Genomic DNA, 21923 nt, shown 5'->3' with positions numbered 1-21923 from the left:
TTTATAACAACAATTTCTTTAATCCTTCTTTTACAAGGCTCAGTAAGAGAAATATTGCCTAGCAAAGGAGAAATATCGCTTGGAAAAATACATGCATATTTTTCTAAGCAAACAGGTGAGAAGGATATATGTGTTTTTTTTTGGAAGGTAGATGGAATGGTTATTGTTTTTTGGCTATTTTCTTTCAGTCAAAATGCACATCTATCAACACAAGTCTAATGCATCAAACAAAAAGGCAAAACAAAACAAACATCTCTAGAAAGAATAATGTATTCTATACAGGTAATTTGTATGGAGTACGGTGCATATAAACAAAATACCATGCCTGGGAAAAAAATATTCAGGTTTGCTATTGTTTTGTTTTGCTTTAACTTAACATTTGAAATAAGAAAAGCTTAAAAAGTCATTCATCACCATATATAGAACATTTTTTAAATGACATATTTCAAAACAATGGGAACAAGACATAAGAACTAGTATATGTGAGTTGAAAATCTAAATTAAGAGAATCTCAAATCTTTTGAACACTTGGTTCAAAATCAAACTAACACTCTGCTATTATAGGGTAAGTAACTTTTAAATCCAGTATTTTACACCAGTTTAAGCCGAAGGACTGAGAAAAGAAATTTAGCATTAGCATCATTCAGTTTGTAGACCTATAAGAAGTTATGCTGCGTTTTAAAGATTAATGATTTAATTCAATACAATCTAAAAATTTCTATCAAACTTATGATTAATTTTTCCTACTGGAAAGAGAAAATGTAATATGATGAGAGTTAGTTTGCATAGGAAAAGAAAAATGAAAAGAAACACATTTACTTGCAGCAGGCAACCATAAAAGTACTCACTGTTCCTGACTGTGGCATAGCAAACACATCAATCACTCTGACGGTATAATCATCAACAAATTCTCCAAGCATCAAACCCATAACTTCCATTGGAACTCCAGCACGGCCATGTTTTAACATCTGTAGAAAGGAAGAGATGTGGACACAAAGCAAATTTCGTTGAGGTCTCTGGTTCCTCTTTATAAAACAAAAACCAAATTTTGTTCCAGTGAAAATAAAAAACTCCTTTTATAAATGTACCTAAAACAATAGCTTATTTATGTCTGAGAGGATTAAGGTGACAAATATTCCAAAGTAAAAGATACAGTGAAAGCAACAGAGTTCTCTAAAGCAAGTAACTACATTCATTACTTACTTTTAACAGTGCCAGGGAAGAGATATAGACTTGTTCTGCTGTGTCCACTGCAGGAGCATCTGTAGGTGGCCCCTAGAAACAAATACATCAATTATTATTAAAACAAACACAGAGTTTATGAGTTTAAAATTCAAGTTACATGTGGTATAAACTTGATATTTTTAAAATAGTTTTGAAAAACATGTCAAGTATCCTTTTATTTGGCTATGACATAATCAAAACACATTTGCAAATATCAAACCTGTAGAAAACAGGTAAAACTTAATACTAAGCCAAGGGTCTAATGGACATAAAGTTTAAGTCTTTCGGCAATGCCAATCTACCTTGGCTACAACATGGCTATAATGTACCAATTAGCCACATTTGTTACCACAGTGTGTATATGTGAAATGCTGTTGGACTAGCACAATTAACTAAAGCATCAACACAAACAGCAAATTCTCTGAGCTTCTTGATTTTCAGCTAAAGACAGCATGTATTAATAGATTAAGGCTATGGGATTCCTCTGCAAATTCATCACAACAGTGGAGGAGAAGGGGAAAGAAGACTTCTAATCCCTGGGTGAAAGAGCTGTGAACAACATCCTCTGCATGTCACCTAATGAAGCTGTTCCCCTCCCCCTATACAATAACAAATTTAACACAATTGCCCCAGGTGTGAACAAACCAGTTGAGACAGGTATAGCTGACGTGAAAATACTTCCAAAATCCTAACCACTACCTTTAAAACAAGTATTACTAAGGAAGACACTATGTTTCTCCTTTAAGGATTCTATCTTCTTCCTGAAAGGAAGCAAACTTCTCTTGACTATAACATTCACCTGCACAAGGTAACTGACATATAGTTCTTACCCTCAAGATGCCTACAATCTTATAAATGTGATTCTGCCCCACAATTAGTGCACCTAAAAAGCTTCTTGTTTTTTAATATTGGACAATCTGGGAAATTATAATGAGATATGACTTATAATTGCCAGGTCGTGTTTTGCTTAAAGTTCCCTTTCCCTGACAATAACTCTATTACAAATTAGGTAAACAACATGTTACCTTATCCAAATTATAAGCCATGTTCTCTCTCCCATTTATACTTTTACATACTGAAAGTAAACAATCGCTTTACATTCCATACATATAGGTCTATGTATACTTTGTGCTTTTGTGTGTGTGTGTGTGTGTGTGTGTGTGTTAAATTCTATTACTTTGTATTGTTTTAAAAGTTCATATATTTACCGGAAGCATTAAGTATAAAAGGTTCTAGAATAAGTTTTCTCTAAATAAAATAATTTTGTTTTTATTTACTTTTGTTCAAAGTGGTGGGAAAAATCAAGTCCCTCAAATTTAATTTTCACCATAAATGCCAGGCAATAAAGTTGGAAACTGACCAAATTCTTCATCTATTATCACCTAATGCAGTTTTATTGCTTATTTTTCAAATAGCTAAGATCTCTTTCAGAATGAAAACTCTGCTAAAGTAAAGTAATAACAGGCCAAAGCATCTTGCTGAAGTCATCATCTAAACCTAATTTTAGTGGTATGATAATTTTACTCATTTCACTTAGAAAGTTAAGAAAGATTAAGGAAAAGGTGAGGACCACAATAAATTAGTTGTGATGAGAGGTTTGGGGGAAGTAGTAGTAACCTTAAAAGGTTAGGATAATAATAAGGTTTCAGTTAAACAGAAGGAATTGATTCTGGTGATCTACTGCATAGCCTGGTGACTACAGTTAATAATAATGTATATTTCAAAATAGTTAAAAGACGACTTTAAATGTTCTCAGCACAAAGAAATGATAAATATTGAGGTGATGGATATGTTAGCCTTATGTGATCACTCCATAACATATATATTTATCAAAATATCACCCCCCCACCAATATATATAATTATTTGCCAATTTAAAAGTAGAAAAATAGGTTAACGAACACTGTATTCATAAAATTATTCCTGAATCCAGAGCAACCTTAAACATTGCATATGGAGAAAGAAGTTAAACTGGTATCTTGACACAGCCTTTCTCAACTTGCCCGAAAATATTTTTTTTTAGAAAAAAAGGGAAATAAAACATCAAACCATCACCAAAATGCATTACTGAAAGAATCCAGAAACTATTTCTGCCACCAAAGAAGGAAGAAACACTATTTTCTTCAATATTATATATATAACCAGTACTTAGAAAAGTGCCTGGGCCATAGTAAGAACTTAATAAGTACTGACTGAAAGAATGAATGAATAAATTAAGGTATTACTGCAAGCCAATGGAACAGAAAAGAAAAATACCAACTAGAGTTACCTCGAGAGAGAGGAAGCAAGCCACATGTCAGTGGCCTTTCTTCTGATTCAGAAACATACTAACTCACAATGGATTTTCTTCTGATTCAGAAACATACTAACAAGAAAGCCATGTACTAAGAAAAGACTATGCAGCTGTTTATTGTATGAGTGCTGTTTTATTTTGTTTTTTTTTAGACAGAGTCTCGCTCTGTCACCCAGGCTGGAGTGCAATGGCGCGATCTTGGCTCACTGCAACCACTGCCTCCTGGGTTCCAGCGTCTCTTCCTGTCTCAGCCTCCTGAGGCGCTGGGATTACAAGGGGCATGTCACCACGCCCGGCTGATTTTTTGTATTTTAGTAGGGATGGGGTTTCCCTGTGTTGCCCAGGCTGGTCTCGAACTCCTGAGCTCAAGCAATCCACCCGCCTTAGTCTCCCAAAGTGCTAGCATTACAGGCGTGAGCCACTGCACGCAGCCATGAGTGCTGTTTTTAAAACAGCAGCCAGTGATACTGCTGCCCCTTTCACTACTGTGGGCAAGAACTAGAGAAGGTTGGTACCAGTGAAATGCTGCCAGAGAGAGAGAGAAATCGCATATAATACACCGTCAATGGGACAGATACTAAAGACCTCGGCCAGCAGTGACTGTCTAAGGCTGTTGTTTTCCTACATGCTCACCTGTTCAGAATAGCAAAAACCAGGCAACAGAAGAAAACCCCATTAAAGACTCGAAACTGAGCTCAGAGAGGTATGTAAGAACATGAACAGCTGATATGTGGGGAGGGGGGCCAAGGCAGGGCTGGGTAGAGGAGGGTGTGGCCCCTGGCTAAGGCACCACCACCAGGCCTGCGCTCATGGACCTAGGTGAAGGTATTTTTGTTTTCCTCCCCAAATGTTGCATTTCCAAGACCACCCTGGCCTGCCACTCCCCCATGCTGTGTCTATTAAAACTCCCAGACCCTAGCAGGCAAAGACACAAGTGGCTGGACATTGAGAGGAACAGAACACATCAGCAGAAGATGATACTGGCAGCTGAACATAAGAGAGGAGCACATCAGCAGAGGGACACACAAACGGCTGGACGTGGAGAGAAACCACTGGGGTATGAGCAAACCAGCATGCAGGCAGGCTATCAACCAGCAGAATGAAGCAGAGTTTGGCCAGGGCAGTTGGAGGACAGCGTCCTGACTCCAGTGGAAAACCATCTCCTTTCTGGCTCCCCCATCTGCTAAGAGCTACTTCCACTCAATAAAACCTTGCACTCATCTCCAAGCCCATGTGTGATCTGATTCTTCCAGTACACCAAGGCAAGAACCCCCAGATACAGAAAGGCCTCTGTCCTTGCAGTAAGGCAGGGGGTCTAATTGAGCTGTCTAACACAAGCCACCTATGGATGGCTAAACTAAAAGAGCACCCTATAACACACACCCACTGGGGCTTCAGCTGTAAACACTCAATCCTAGACACTGCTGTGGGGTCAGAGCCCCATAGCCTGCCTGTGTGTATGCTCCCCTAGAGGTGTGAGCAGTGGGGCACTGAAGAAGCAGGCCACGTCCCAATCGAATGCCCTGTGAAGGGGACAAGGGAACTTTTCCCATTTCACAGCTACAGATCAAAGATGACCCAATTAGCTCCCAAGATGAGAAAAATGTGGGGCTGTGGACCATCTACATACATTATCTTTTGGCAAACACTCCTGGGGGGCAGTATTCTGGTGATTCAAAAAGAAAGTCACCTAAATATAGGAATCATGAACAAAATTTTAGAAAACTATTTGACATCAGTAAAACAGAAGTTCCTTATCTTTGAAACAGAAAGCTGGAGGACAGACCAAGATAAAAAGATGAAAAATAATTTAGAATTAAAATCACACTAGGAGAAACAAGGGTAAAAGTATTATAACAAATTTAATTCAGTGATATACAATATAAATTTCTAGATGTCCCAAAATGTACAGTAAAAAGTTAGAGATGAAAACTTTTAGAAATATAATAAAATTAGAGCAGCAGTCCCCAACCTCTTTGGTGCCAGGGACTGGTTTCATGGAAGACCATTTTTCGAGTTTTGGGGCAGGGAGGATGGTTTTGAGATGAAACTGTTTCACCTCAGATCATCAGGCATTATAGATGGAGCATGCAACCTAGATCCCTCACATAGGTGTTCAAAATAGTGTTTGTGCTCCTATGAGAATATAATGCCGCCACTGATCTGACAGGAGGTGGAGCTCAGGCAGTAATGCTTGCTTGCCTGCTGCTCACCTCTTGCTGTGTGGCCTGGTTTCTATGGTCACAGACTCATATGGGGACACCTGAATTACAGGACAGACAAGAGCTCAAAGCTAAAAAATAGAGTTGTTTCTAAGGATAAAATAAACAGAAACAATAAACAAAGGCAAAGCTGAAGAAACTTTTCTTGAATTTAAAAAAAAGTTCACCTTTGGGACCATCATATGTGAGGCAATAATCAATGAATAAAAAACTGTATCTTGAGAAATCTTAGCTAAATCTCAATTACATAAAGTAAAATGTCTAAAACCATACGAGTAGAGAAACCAAACAGCCTGCTGGGAAAAAAATGCAACACAGGTTGACTTTGGATTTATTTGCAACATTAGATGGCAGAAAACAATGAAGCAAATCTTCAAAGTTTTAGGTAAAAAACTGAAAGTAAAGAATTTTATACTCAATTTTTAAAAAACATCCAAAGGCCCACAAATACATTACTAAATGTGTAAGGGCTCAGAAAATAGGATTCCATATATTTTCCCTGAAAGAGCTTCTTGAATAAAAGATCCACTTGAGCATCCCACTCCTCAAATAAATATTAAAAGCTAAAAAATGGAAGAGTCGTCATATAAAGAAATCTGTTACAACCACTGAATGCAGTTAAAAAGATATAGATATAAATAATGTAAATAATCAGGATCCGAATCCACCATTATCCAGGTAACTATATAGGCAGGAGGGAGAAATGAAGTATACAATATGCTCTATCTTTTATAGTAGGGGAAAATACAGATGTAAGTGTTGACTTTTACTATTCTGGAAACATAAATTAGTTTTTTGAACAACTTTAACCACTGTAAAAATTAAAAAGCATGTAATCCCAGCTACTCAGGACGCTGAGTGGGAAGATGGCTTGAACCCGAAAGGCTGAGGCTGCAGTGAGCCACGGTTGACCACTGCACTCCAGCCTGGGCAACAGAGTGAGACCCTGTCTCAAAAAAATTTTTTTAATTAAAATTAAAAAGCAGTGTATACATTACTAAGTCACTGGGGAAGAAAAACCAAACACAATACTGACAGTAAAACAACAGTAGGAAATCAAGAAAGAAGAAAAAAATACCAAGCAACATAAGGTAAGATCAAATATATTAGTTATGAAAACATATAAATGGATTAAAGTCCCTTGTTAAAAGATAAAAGCCTCTCATAATGGGTTTAAAATGGAAATTCTTGTGTATGCTGCTTACGAGTAACAATTAAAACAAAAAGACTGAGCAAAATTTGTCAATGAGATACCAACATTTTTTGTTTAAAAGAAGCCACAATGGCCACTGGTTCACTCACCTTACCTTTCTTCAGTGGTGTATTATATTAATATTTCCCACTATTAAATCATCTTTGTACTTCTAGATTAATTGTTCATGTTTTCTTTACTATTTGTTCATTTATGTTTTCTTTTTCTCATAAGTGAGATTGTTCTGGCATTTTTGTGTGTGTGAAATTTGCCAGGTTTTGATATCATTATGTTAGAGTTATAAAACAAACTGAAAAATGTACAAGTTTCCCAATTACAAAGTTTTCCATTTTCTATTTTCCAATAATATGTATGTGAAAAAAAAATCTATCCGTGTTTTTCAATTTTGGAAGTGTTCATTATTAAAACATTTGGCTCTGAGGCTGTTCTGTGGCTAATTGTTATAATCTTTTCAGTTGTATTGATAAATTCAGGTTATCTATATCTTGAGACTAGATGAACTATTACAGTGTTGCAGAAAGTTTCATTTCATTTAGATTTCAAAGTTATCACCATAGAATTGAACATATTCTATTTTAATTTTTCATTTTTTCTTAGTACTGGAAGCATTTAAAACTAAATTTCCTTTCCTATATCATGTTATACCACCACCCAGATGGATTAAAGAGTTACATGTTTTTTAAAAAAATTAAAGTGTAACAAATGCTATGCCAAAAATATTGGTGAATGCCTATTTGATCTGGGTGAAGAAGCACATTTTAGGTAGAAACTCAACTGAACAAATAAAGGAACATAAAATTGCCAACATAATCTAAATTTCTAAATACCTAAAGAATTTAAAACAAAACACCCTGAAAAAATAGTTTTCCCGTTTATGACAAGAAGTCAGTACACAAGCAAATTAAAAATACTAAAACCATAATGGAAACATGGGCAAAGAATAATAGAGACTAATTACATCAGAAATACATGATGAAATAAATACGAAGGCCAGGCGTGGTGGCTCACGCCTGTAATCCTAGCACTTTGGGAGGCCAAGGCAGGCGGATCATGAGGTCAGGAGACGGAGACCATCCTGGCTAACACGGTGAAACCCCGTCTCTACTAAAAATACAAAAAATTAGCTAGGTGTGGTGGCATGTACTTGCAATCCCAACTACCCAGAATAGGGCTGGGCACAGTAGCTCACGCCTGTAATCCCAGCACTTTGGGAGGCAGAGGCAGGCAGATCACCTGAGGTCAGGACTTCAAAACCAGCCTGGCCAACATGGCGAAACCCCATCTCTACTGAAAATACAAAAATTAGTCGGGCATGGTGGCGGGTGCCTATAATCCCAGCTACTTGGAGGCTGAGGCAGGAGAATCGCTTGAACACGGGATGTGGAGGTTGCAGTGAGCCAAAATCATGCCACTGCACTCCAGCCTCAGTGACAGAGCGGGTGAAAAAAAAAAAAAAACAATATGAAAGGCTCAGCCAGGCACAGTGACACATGCCTGTAGTCCCAGCTACTTGGGTGGCTGAGGTGGGAGGATCACTTGAGCCCAGGTCAAGGCTGCAGTGAGTCATGATCTCGCCACTGCACTCCAGTCTGGGGGACACAGTGAGGCCTTGTCTCAAAAAAAAAAAAAAAATACATGCATATATATATGTTACGGGGTGGAAAAAAGCTGTTTATCTTTGTTTAACCTGAAGCTTAAATCATTCCATGAGCCACATAATCCTATCAGAGAAAATCTGGAATTTTTCAGGCTCTGGAAAAACACATCTTTGTTTTTTGTTTATTTTTTTCAAATGTGTGATACCAATCCCATACTACAAATAATACTTAAGTATTCATCATGTGCTACCACTTTAGCTGTGTGGTTAAACAAAAGCTTCAAGAAGCTTGTGAGGTAATCAAATATACATCTACATCGACATATATCACAAGGCTAAAATGTAACACAATCAGAGCTAAAATGCAACTTCTGACGCTAGTAATATACTTTCCAGTACAGTACGCCATCCCATTTTCAGATGCCCAAGTCTACTTTTATTCTGGGAGCTTAGTTCACTTCCATTGTTTATAATTTTAGAATCCTCTGCCACCTGGAGCCATTTCCTATTAAAGAAAATGGAAAGAAAACTTGAGATGTCCTTCCTATTCAAAAGTAGTTAGTATGCTCACTGAGAACAGAGAACACTTCAGTGTCTCCCCATATTTCCTGAAGTCTAGATGGGCACAGTGGGCTATAGAGAGCAAAATGCACTATACACTGTATAGATACTAATACGAAAATTAAAATATGCCTTTTTCCAAGTCCAATTAAAAAAAAAATCTTTGCCCTAAAAAAATAACTTTTTATTAAAAGCTGTGGGAAATCTAAGTTACACAAAGCATTTGAGACTTTTTAAAAATCACAGCACACAAATGATAGAAAAATAAAAACCAGGCAAGCACAGTTCTCAAATATATTACCAGTTCAAAGAATTAAATTATGGATGCATATATATAAGCATATAAAATTATATTCTTAGTATTAATGTATTTTAAAGAACTGAGTAGGGCCAGGCACAGTGGCTCACACCTATAATCCCAGCACTTTGGGAGGCCAAAGCTGGAGGATCACTTGAGCCCAGGAGCTGAAGACCACCCTGGGCAACATAGTAAGACCGCATCTCCACAAATTTTTTTTTAAAGATTTGCCAGGCATGGTGGTGTGTGCCTGTATTCCCAGCTACTCAGAAGGTTAAGGTGGAAGGATTGCTTCAGCTCAGGAGGCTGGGGCTGTAGTGAGCTGTGATTGTGTCACTGCACATTCCAGCCTGGACAACGAGGCCCTATCTCCAGAAAAAGAACTGAATAAACAACAAAAATAGGACACTAATTCCTTATAGAAACAGAAGTCTCAAATACGAAGAGTTTTCAAGATACTTCATGTGCTAGATGGCTATGCCCTGAGCAAATAAAGATATTGAAGTGACTCTCTTGCCTCAGCCTCCCAAGTAGCTGGGATTACAGGTACGTGCCACCACACCTGTATTTTTGGTATCTTTGGTGGAGACGGGGTTTCACCATGTTGGCCAGGCTGGTCTCAAACTCCTGATCTCATGATCCACCCGCCTCAGCCTCCCAAAGTGTTGGGATTACAGGCGTGAGCCACCGTGCCCGGCCAGGCTCTATTTTAAAAATGAAAAAACTTAAGGAGAAAAACGTATGAGTCAAGGGTTTCAGTAAGGGGAAATGTAGAGTAGGAGTGGTCAGATTAATGAGGTTGTAATGGGCAGAAATGGGCAGACACAAAGTTTCAGGATTGGGAGGAGCTACCTAGCGGAAAGGAGACAGCGCACGGTTTTTATCCCTCACCCACAGTAAGTTTCCAAGTCCCTTTACCCCTACCCTTATGTCTCATATTTCCAATCCTAGACATAAATAAGAAACTAAAGATTTCACAAGTAGAAACTGTTAACATATTTTCTTAAGTTAGACTTAAGTTATAACTATTGTATTGCTAGTTTGTATTTACATTCAACTAAAATGGACTAAGTGATCACATGAGGACAAATTATACATGTCCTATTTATAGGACTAAAAAAGACCTGGGATTTACAGAGTGTCAATCACTTCAATCATGTTTTATTTATTGAGAAATTATTATGTTTAAGAAAGTCAGGGAAACGCTGGGTAAAGTGAGGTTAAAAAAAATTATATAATGATATAAACCAAATGAAAACCTGGCCTCCAAATACTTTTTGAATTTTTAAAATTGGCTTAGGCTGTTACCACTATAAAAAAAAGTAATGGAAAAAAAGTCTTTTTTCTGGTGCTTAATCAAGAGCATAGTTCTAAAATTATCAGCTTATACAGTACGTGAACTATTCAAGTTAACTTTGTTGACCTTATAACAACTGTTTCACCACCATTAAAAAAAAAAAGAACAGGAAGTCATTGATTGGAGATTGAATGTGATGTACTTAAACTTCAAGGTCATTTAATAATACCTATTAGAATAAACGAAGGCACCAGTATAACTAAAGAGGTACTTAAGCTACATAAAATTGTCTCGTCTTTCATACAATGCCACTATAAAATAAGCACACACATCACTGACAATAGAAAAGTAAATAAGAAACATCTGAATATTCTGCAACTTCACAGTCTGCTGCTAAAACTTAAATGAATATTACCATTTGAAAATTGGAATATGATTTATAGTTACATACTTCTGTAAAAAATATGAAACTAAAATGCACTATCCCTTGTAAAACAAGGAACTGAAATAATTACTTTTGCTATATAAATCCTCAATACTAAATTCCTACAAGCGACTTTGAAATCACTTAAGTAATTCTGACTCTTGAAAATAAGTTTGTTATAAAAAGGGGGAAAATCCATACCTTTAAACAGACTAAAATTATAAGTCAGTGATCTGACAGAACTGTAGGGTAAAAAGCTGAGCCACAGGCACAAGCAGTGTGACCAGCCTTTATTCATTCATGAAAATCTAAGCAACCAGTGATATAAAACCTGTTATGAATTCTGCAAAGGCAAACAAACCTCAGTACAATGAGTTTTGATGTGACACATTTAGTAAGACAGATATTATCATCCAGGTTTACAAATTTTAAATGTGGTTAAATTAACTGAGGCATGAGGTGGATTATTTTTTTCCATTTAGAAGATTAAAATCTGATCCAGTATAAAAACCTGTGACTTTTACATGGGTAGCCCTTGTTGACTAAGTGCTAAAAAAAAAAAAAAAAAGGCATTTGCCATTATAACAGCATAAAAACTAATGCCTCAAAGTGTTACCTACTCAGGCCTTTTAACAAGTTTGTTAACACTATTAGTTATATTACTCCACCTTTCTCTTAGTGTGAACTGGTATCAATTATTTAGCCAATTTTATTATGTTATTAAAATACCTGCTGATTAAACATGAACTAAAGTGTCACTTAAAAGAAATGTAAAATAAATAGCATCACTGAACTGCAACATTCCAAAAATATCTAAAAATATAAAGTTATCTCGGGAAATGACATTAAACATTTCAAAAATTTGTAAAAAAAAAAAAAGGAGTTTGAATATTTAAATATTACATATGGCTTATTTTTATAATGGCTATTTAAAAGTGCATATTTAGTCCTGTGTTTTAAAAATTATTTTTAAAAGTCTGTTAAAATATATGCTTTATAACAAAAAAGAAAATAGGCTTTAGGAACAAATGAAGGTGATTATATGTTTTAAAACACAACCTAAACATATAATTTATTAAGTTGATGGAAAATAATTCTTAATTTTATGGTATCTAATATAACCCTCAACAAATTTTATCATAAAATCAAAAATTCTGATGAAACCACTACATTCAGTTTCCTCAATTAAAAATTCCCTTAAAAAAATGCAACATAAATGAATTCAAACACATACAACTAACTACCATTGTACTGTTTATCTCTTATCCAGCAAGGTAAGAAACAACCTTTTAATACTTTAATTTTGTATTAAACAACTAGTGTGAAAAACAAGCTGCATGTAAACTATTTCTACTGCATGAGCTTCAATGACTAGCTAAGGCAACCTGTTATAGGAGGTGTTAATTGGCAATAGGAGTACAAGTCAGAAGCATGTTCCCCATCGTCCTAACCCAGCAAGGCTAGGTCATTAAAGTGGAAATGAATTCTTTCATGTCGACTTAACCCTTTCAATGCATGATTTCAGCTGTTTGCTTTCAATTAATTTAAAAAACTTGTTACTTTTTAGAGTTAAAAAAAAAATGTTCCAAAAAAAAGATCCTTTGGCTGACAGTTTCAATGACTATATTATTCAGAAGAGAAGAATAGAGCAAATTAATTGCAATGTAATACTGCAACTCTCCCCTCAGAAAAACATATAAACTAATTTGTATTTGCCTATTTTAACACTGAAAAGAAGATAGAGGAGATAGTGTTTAGAAATAGCTCAGAACAATTTAATCACATAGGGTTTCCATTTACATTTCTGTTTGCGGATCCAACAACTGTCCCATTAATCATCTTAACCTTGGGATACAGCAGTAGAAATTTTTTATTCCCATAATGTCTATACAAGAATCCTTAATATAAAAGTGTTTTAAAACATAAACGAGTTAATACACCTTTCCAATTATGTTTTATTATTCTGATAAGGTGCATAATCACAGCATAGTCTGATGATTGGTTGCCAAAAAAGTCCAAATTCCTTTTATGGCATGATCTCAGAGGTTTCCAGATGGTGCATTAATTCTTTAAAAGAAAAAAAGAAAGACAAAAAGAAAGAAAGAAAATAAGAATGGAAATGTCAAAATAATGATGCATTGCTTTTCAAATGCTACATTTATAAATACTAATATTGCCAATTTTAAGCATTATAGAAATTTAAAATAAAATGCAATTATATAATATTACAAATACTACAAATAAAAATATACATATACTGCATCTTTCATCTCTGAGTAATCCTGAAAGTACTGACTTTAGTAAAAACTCATAATATCAGAGTAAGAATTAAACATTAGAAAACATACCTAACACTATGTACCTTGCATAATAAATCAATAAATAATTGCCAACATGAGAATAAAGACATAATTTCACCCACTGCTGAAATATACCTAGGTTCTTGAGTAACTTTAACCAACGATATATTTCTTTATTAAAAATTTGATTAGCAAGAGACAAGAAAACAATGGGAAATATAATGGTTCAAGGATGTCAAACAATGAGAATTATACTATATTCCTATATCCCTTTCCTACCTCACCCACCTCCTCTGAAATTTTCTAATTATTTAACAAATTCGGTTCCTGCCTCTCTGAAAAGTTTCTTTTCCTAGGCCTACTGAGTTCCTCCAATATAGCACACCTAAGTTTGGTGGCACTACAGCCAGTATTTTGAGAATATAAAAACTGCAGCAAGAAACAGGCAGTGGGGTGAAGCGATGTAATAGCAGGGGAGAGGGGGAAATGACACCATTATCTGGTTATAAAGAGACCCTATCAAAGTAACATAGGGGCTGGCAGCCCAGGGCACAATGCCTAACTATGACATTTCTTTCCCTTTAAGACCACCCTTGGTACTCACTTTGAAACAATTTTCACCTATTTAAAAAATGTGTGTGTATACTTCATAAATATATATACCCACTATCAACCCACAAAAACTAAAAACAAAGTCTCTATGTGTGTGTGAAATATACCATGAGCACCAATCACTTTAGATATCTATGAAATCTGTCTCATCAGAATAGGAAATGGCTGTCTCCCACTTTGGGTAACAATCACTGTGCTCCACTGCAACAAGTAAGGACCAAGCACAATGCTCGACTACCTTTGTTATAAAAAAACATCATTCAGCAGCCTGGGCAACATGACGAAACCGTCTCTACAAAAAACTACAAAAATTAGCCAGGTGTGGTGGCTCAAATCTGTAGTCTCAGCCACTTGGAGGGCTCAGGTGGGAGGATCATTTGAGCCTGGGAAGTGGAGGCTGCAGTAAGCCAACACGGTGCCCCTGTACTCTAGCCTGGGCAAGAGTGAGACTCTGTCTCCACCAACCCCCCACCATCTGACACACATACACACAGCATCATTCACGGAGATCAGTTCAAACTTCAGAAACCAGAAAATATAAACATTTAAGATTGGCAAAAACATAACTGGAAAGAGGCGCCCAGAATCAAGCAGAACCTGAACGTCTCATAACAGAACACTGAGGTATCAGAATTGTTCCACAAAAGACTGCAACTGGCTTTAGAGTTCTTATAGTGCCAGTGGCCCTTTTGAAAATACTGTTCAGCTATGGTACTATTTATTTATGTATTTAAATCACAAAACATGTAAAAATAAATAAAAAATAAATTAACTGGTTATTTTGGGAAGCACCCATAATTCATAATTCATTAACTAGCCCATCTTCTAAATTATAATATGCAAAGCCATGTATGAAATATTACACACAGAGAGACATACAAATAATCTACGTTTTTATTTATTCACTCAACAACTAGACTTGACAGCCCACATACCATGTACTAGCTACACACAAGTAGGAAAGTCCCTGCCCTGAAAAGGTTTACAAAGTAGAAGGCAGGGAAGAAAGAGAATAACCATAACTGCAATATAGAATAAGTACAAAAATAGATGCATAAATAGGGAACAAACACATAAGTGATAGCAATCTATTTGATAAAATCTTCCTTTATGCTAAGAATTAGGGAATACATAGACCTTTTCCAAGTAAGAAAAGGGGGAGGGAGGGAAAAGGCATTCTGGGAAGATAAAAATGACACACTGAAAGGCACAGAGACATAAAACACATTACCACTCAAAGCTTTTTAAACAATAAAATGAGCTAACTAAAGCGTGGATTCCTAATTAGTCAAACATGAGTGAATACTGTTTAAATTTCAATGGTTGTTTTTCTGAGGATGTGACTTTTCAAATAAGCAAGGTCATCTTTAAAGTAGACATGCTCTTCCTTATCCATACTTTTGGCTTTATGAAAAATATTCAGCACTTAAGAATATAAATCATTTTGGAGTTCCCTGACATGCCTAAAATAAATACACAGTTATAAAGACAATATTTGAAGGATAAGATGATATATTTTTCCACACAAAATATTAAGTCTTAAGGACCCAAGATTTCACTATTATGATATAGAGTATCTTTTCAGTTTATAGAATTTGTATAAATTTTACATCTGACTCATAGTCTTAAAGCCAGATTATTTTCTCTTTAATATACAGTTCTCAGAACAAAATATTCTTTTAATAAAATTATAAAGAGCTGATTATCTGACATCCAAGCAATGGACACCACTGGATGAGAAGACACAGAGTTCAAGGCTGGGATTAGCTGGATCACTGATCAAAGGAGCTGAAGGTTAAGTGGATGCTACTGTGATCAGCTGTTAGAGCCACTAAGCAGTCATAAAAGCTGGGCCCTGGAGGTGTTAACACAGAATACAAATAACCTTCCTGTTTGTGTGTATCTTGCTTTACATTTTTCAAATATAATTACATTTTGCTTTATTTCTCAAATGTTATTTACCTCATCTAATGAAAGAAGAGAAAGACAAAGGAACAATACAGGAAAAAGAAAGCACCACACAGAGGAGAGGGAATCCAAAAAAATGGGTGAATGTGGGCACGACTATTTGAAAAAAAGGAAGGAAAAATAGACTTGGGAAACTGGATGGCAGATACTATGACATGCACTGGGTATATGACAAACCAGTTAGATGTGGTCCTAGTCCTTAAAATGTAATATAGGAGACAGAAAATACACAGTATATATAAAAATTAATACTTGATTGTAACTTGGTGTAGTTTATTATTTTAGTGGCAAAATAAAAGAAAGAGAGTAAGTCTTGGTAATATAATAAAAGCAAGGCCCTATTTCAAAGAGCCTCCCCAGAAAGTAAATAAGCAATGAATGTAAGCCAGAGGTTCTTAACTGTATTTATAGCTCAGAATTACAAGGAGAGCTTAAAAAATTCTGATGCCTGGGCCCACCCTCAGAGACTCTGATTTAATTGCTCTGGATTGAGGCTCAGGAATCTTTTTTTATTTAGCTCCCCAAGTTATTCTAAAGTACAGCCAAGGTTGAAAACCACTGATATAAACTTATAAAACAAGGATTTCATTATTGTGAGGTTAATGAAATGGCTATGGTTAGTCTGTCCAGCCAGTTGTCTAGGAATTTCAGAGGTCTTGAGCCAATCACCAAATGCATCAAATTCTGAATTACTACAGCGTTTATTATAATTTCAATTTAGTGAGATACAGAGGTTTACAAATTATCATAGATATATGAAGTAGAGAGACTAATCAGGCTAGAGACATCATATGCACTAATTGCTGCTCTCCCTGAAATATTTCTGGTTCCGCTCTCTCAGGCACATAGTACGACTGCACTTCCCTGACCTCTTGAGGTTAAGTATGAACATGTGACTCTCTTCAGCCAATAAAATGTAAGCAGAGTGGCCGTGTCACTTTCAATCAAAGCTTTTTAAGGAGTCAGTGTTCAATGATAGCGCTGTATCAGCTTGAGTCCCACAGTAATGATACCACGGAACAGAGCACCCAGACGACCCATGTAGACATACAGTATGAGTGAAAAACAAAGCTTTCTGGTTTTAAACCATTGAGATTTGGAGGTTATTCCTGAAACATAATCAACCTTTCCTGACTAGCACACCATAGAAGACTTCCAGGGGAAAGAGGAGGGTAAGGGATCATTTAAGCAGTCTAGAAAGAAAGTAGTAAATTCATTAATACACAATGGGGGCAAAGGGCTTTCCTTTACAGAGAACACCTTACAAAAAGTAATATAATGGATGAGCAGAATGGTATGGGAAACTTGAGGACTTACAGAGTATAATATGGCTACTTTGAGATATGAGAAGGTCAGAGCAAAAGATGAATGTAGACAGAGACAAATCATGAAGGATAGAAATTCTAGAACAACTCATAAAAGGGCCAAAGGGGCCATTCTGTGATACTACTCTGCAACCTTCTTTCTGCCCTAGTATAAGCTAAGTGATAAGACCACTTTCACCAGCAACAATGACACACTACCATACCAATCATTTTAGAAAGCTCCCAGATGATCCTGATCATGCCAAAAAGGTATAGGTGGACTTCTCTTTCCCATCCCCTTGAGTCACTACACTTTGGCCTGAAGACCATAATTTTTATCTTAAACTGAAAATGACTGAGGCCTCATTAAGGATATTTAAACAAATGAATAGAGTAATAAGTTCCACATTTTAAAAAGAACTATAGAATTTCTGGTGGTGGGAAGATTTACTAAGGGAGATTGGACAAAGGAGGACACAGACAGGATTATAGGAAGGCTGAAATAAGCAGAGGCAATGATGAGAAGAAACATTTGAAGCACACTCCACAGTATAATACTTGGAGACTAATTACACTTGGGGGAAATGGAGAAGTACAATATGATTGCAGGTTTTGCCTTAGGCAGCAGAGTAACTATCAATACCATTAATCAAGATATGGAATACCTTCAGACCATATCCAAAATCTCCAAAATCTAACTGCTTCTAACTATACCTGCATTACAGCAATCTAGTGATTAACTATAAATGTATTTATGTGAACATGAAATCCACTTATTCCTCAATTTAGTTAATTTTGTTTTTACTCTTATTGGAAATGATCTGAGATCTCCTCTCCTCCCTGCTACTTTGATTAAACAAGACACAACATTACAAGGTTCAAAGTTAAGTCAACACAACTATAATAACATTTTATCTGTCTGTCTGCAAATGGCTGGTTAGGCCCTGCCCAAAATGGAACAGTTTAAGACTATTCAAAACCATTACAACAGTCAGTTATTCACTCAAAATTAAACATTATCACATCTAGTTTTAGGACTAGTTAACTTCCTTCTTGGTATAAATTACTGAAGTTCTTCATCCTCAAATAGGATTGCCAGATACATGATACTGAGTTAAATTTGAATTTCAGATAAATAAGTATTTTTATTAAGTACATCCCAGGCAGTATTTGGGACATACTTATACTAAAAATTAATGGTTACTTATCTGAAATTCAAATTTAACTGGGCATCCAGTATTTTCATTTGCCAAATCTGGCAACCCTATCCCCAAGTAACTACAAGTACTTTCTATTCTAAGTTCCTTACACATTTTATTTGTTCTGCCTAGCTTACTTAAGCCAAAGGCAACTTTATATTACTAAACATACCAACATTTCTTTAAAAATGTTACCACGTATTTGTCTTTAAATAAGCATACTTTTAAGACTTAAGTACCCTCACCAAATGGACATTCCCAGTTCCCTCTTATGAAAAGAATACAAATTAAATCTACATCTCAATGTTATACATATCATATTTTTAATTTTGTTGGAAACCAATATCAACTTTGAAGTATCTTCTCTCTCCAAATGCTAACATAATTATTCATTAACCAACAAATACATCTTTTACTTTAGGCAAGAAAACATTCACAGTTTAGACCATACCTTGCAAGCCCTGCTGGTCTCTCCAACCCCACCCTGCTCGTCTGGCTCACAGCAGACTCTCCTCCCTCCTCTGAGGAGCACACCTCAGCTGCCCTATATATTCTCTGCTACAACTCTTCTCCTCATCATGTAATTAAGTCTCCATTAATTCAAACACTCTGTAAGGGTTTGGCATTCACTTGTTTGTAACTTCACATAGGATCTAGGTCAGTGCTCCACAGACTACATCTGTTACCTGATCGAACATCTTAAATAGAAAAGTCAAAAAGTTTAGAGAAGGGTACTGAAATAATTGAAAGAACTCCACACTAGGAAAGACTACCAAACACACACAAAAAAGATGCTCAATAAATAACTCTTCAATCTCTTTATAAATAAATGCAGTTTTAGCTTTTATTTTTGACTCACTATCTCACCCACAAACATGCCAAGCAGGCATTCTGATGCCTCTGTGAGCCAGGCATACATGAAAATGCCAAAGGCAATCCTTTGCCTGTGTGGTCTCCATTAAGAAATTTAGATCCTTTCTCTAGGAAGAGTAAGTATATCCAAAAGGCAAAATAAATGAGAGGCTAGAGAAAGGGGAACTATTAGGATTTGACGCATACTTATAAAACAACAGACTGTAGATACTATGTTGATGCAAAAGTAATTGCAGTTTTTGCCATTACTTTCAATAGCAAAATTTGCAGTGAATTTTGCACCAACCTATAGTAAGCCAATTCGGCAGCAGACTGAGCAAAAGGGTCATTTACCTAGAAAGCTGATCTGTCTTCGGCCTAAGATAGAAAGATGCCTCTCTGGGAGTGAGAGGCCAATGAACCAGGTATGTGAGCAGCAGAGAGGAAGAAAGAGCCACGTGACAACTACCTGGAGTAGGAACAAATGTTTTTTCTAACCACTGTTATTTACTTTATTTCTTTTAAAATTTATTATGAAATATTTAGGAAATACAAAAAGGTCTAATGAATAATACAATAGTTCACCACACCCAGCCTATGAAATAAAACATCACTAAAGCAGCTGGGTTGAAGCTCCTGTGTCCTTTTCCCTGACTAACTGCATCCTTACTCCATATCCTCAGATGTCACCGCTATTCTCATCTTAGTGATCGTGCATTTCTTTATACCTTTACTACATAAGTATACACAAATAACATGCAGTATCATTTTGGGTATCTTAAAATTGTACATAAAAACAATCGTATAGAATTATTCCTCCATGTGCTTTTTCATTAGTATGAACTAATCATGTTAATATGTGAGGATTATTCATTTTTCAATACTTTACAAACTTCCACTATTAAGTACAATTATGTACACATTCTCCTACTGATGGATAGTTGGGCCATTTTCAATTTCCTGAAATTATAAACTAGGGATCTCCAAACTACAACCTATCGGCAAACCAGCTGACTGTTTTTTAAAGTGAAATTTTATTGGAACATGGCCAGGCCCATTCATTTTTGTAATATATGGCTGCTTTAGCACTACAATGGCAGAATGAGTAGTTGTGACAGATATCATATGGTCCATGAGCCTAAAATATTTACTATCTAGCCCTTTAAAGAAAAGATTATCAAACTCTGTTATAAGCAATGCTGTTATGAATGTCCCAGTATCCATGTGGGAGACGTTCTCTAGGGAATGTAATTAGGAGAAGATTTGCTGGGTTGTAGGTTAGTCAAATCTTCATTGTTAACAGATTCTGCCAAAAGTTTTTCCAAGAGGGTTGTATACTCTCACTAGCATATACATGTTTATGGTACATTTCTGCTTCTACTAATGTTTGTATCTTTTGCCCATTTTTAAATGGATATCTTTTTCTTATTGATTTGTCAAAGCTCACACAATTGACTAATACCTTGTCAATTATATGTTAGATAAAACTTTCCCAAGCCGTAGCTCACTGTTTGCTTTTTATGCTTCATGCCTCAGCTGCATCTGAAAAATGAGCACTGTGACAATAACCAAACTGCAAAGAGTTGTAAAGATTACATGACCTAATATATTTAAAGTACTTAGAAGAGTACCCGGCACACAGTGAGTGCTCCACAAATATTAACTGTTTATTTTTTAGTGTTTTTAGATGAAAATGAATCAATCGTCCCTTTATTATTTGTGCTATCTTGTTTAAGAAATCCTGTCCTACATATTCAATTTTAAGTATCCATAAAGCAATATAAATCTCAGCCTCATCTTATTTATTCACTATCTCTGAATGCTAAGAATAGTACTTTCTGTTAATCTGGTTTCAATTAACTATTTAATTTGAACAGATTTTCTTAAAATCTCAGCACCATCTTAATATGATCTAACATCTGAGTAGAGAGAGAATTCCATCTAGAATATTCCAACACAAATTTTTCCCATTAAAAAGTAAATAAGGTGCAGTGGGCTCATGCCTGTAGTCCCAGGTACTCAGGAGACTGGAGCAGGAGGATTCCTTGAGTAGTTCGAGACCAGCCTGTTGATATAGCAAGACCTCCTCTCCCAAAAAATAAATAAATAAAAGTAGACAAAAGGGACATCTGCTTATGTCCAAGACAGATAGAGTAACAGAAACTAAATCTACATTCCCACCTAAAGCAAAGAAAAAACAGACAAAACTCTATGAAACAATAGTTTGTAAGACACTGATCAAGCAACAAAGAACAATGATCTTCAAAATTTGGGAAACAAATGAGGTGAGCCTTACCCTAGCTTACTGCCTTGAGATACTTTTTGGACTGCAGTGCAGAGGGGAAGAAACCCAGGCAGAGGACAGTAGACTCTCTGAGTTGAGATGACAGAGCTGAGATTACTGAGACCAAAACAGCTCGTAATCTGGACAGAGTACCACAGAAAAAATAGCTGCAAAGAGAGAAAACCCTAGAGATCTTCACAGGGTCCTCTTTGAGTATTCAGCTTAATAATGATCAATACATGTGTGTGAGGAATCAATGCATGGTCTGGGGAAAGA

General features: G+C 35.9%; 1 protein-coding gene across 4 annotated transcripts in view; it reads right to left on the bottom strand.

The window, feature by feature from the left end:
* PSMD14 (proteasome 26S subunit, non-ATPase 14) overlaps window positions 1-21923 on the bottom strand; it is a 106641-nt gene that overhangs the window by 43017 nt on the left and 41701 nt on the right. For all 4 annotated transcript variants that reach the window (XM_003820943.5, XM_034954380.3, XM_008974415.4 and 1 more), the window contains 2 exons: window positions 1204-1275; window positions 849-968 (listed from right to left, as the gene is read on the bottom strand). In XM_003820943.5, coding sequence (XP_003820991.1) covers window positions 849-968; window positions 1204-1275 — 192 coding nt within the window. The remainder of the gene's footprint in view (window positions 1-848; window positions 969-1203; window positions 1276-21923) is intronic.

The sequence above is a fragment of the Pan paniscus genome, chromosome 13 (genome assembly GCF_029289425.2).
Source record: "Pan paniscus chromosome 13, NHGRI_mPanPan1-v2.0_pri, whole genome shotgun sequence".
Classification (NCBI taxonomy): Eukaryota; Metazoa; Chordata; class Mammalia; order Primates; family Hominidae; genus Pan; species Pan paniscus.
This window is presented reverse-complemented; position numbering and strand designations above follow the sequence as displayed.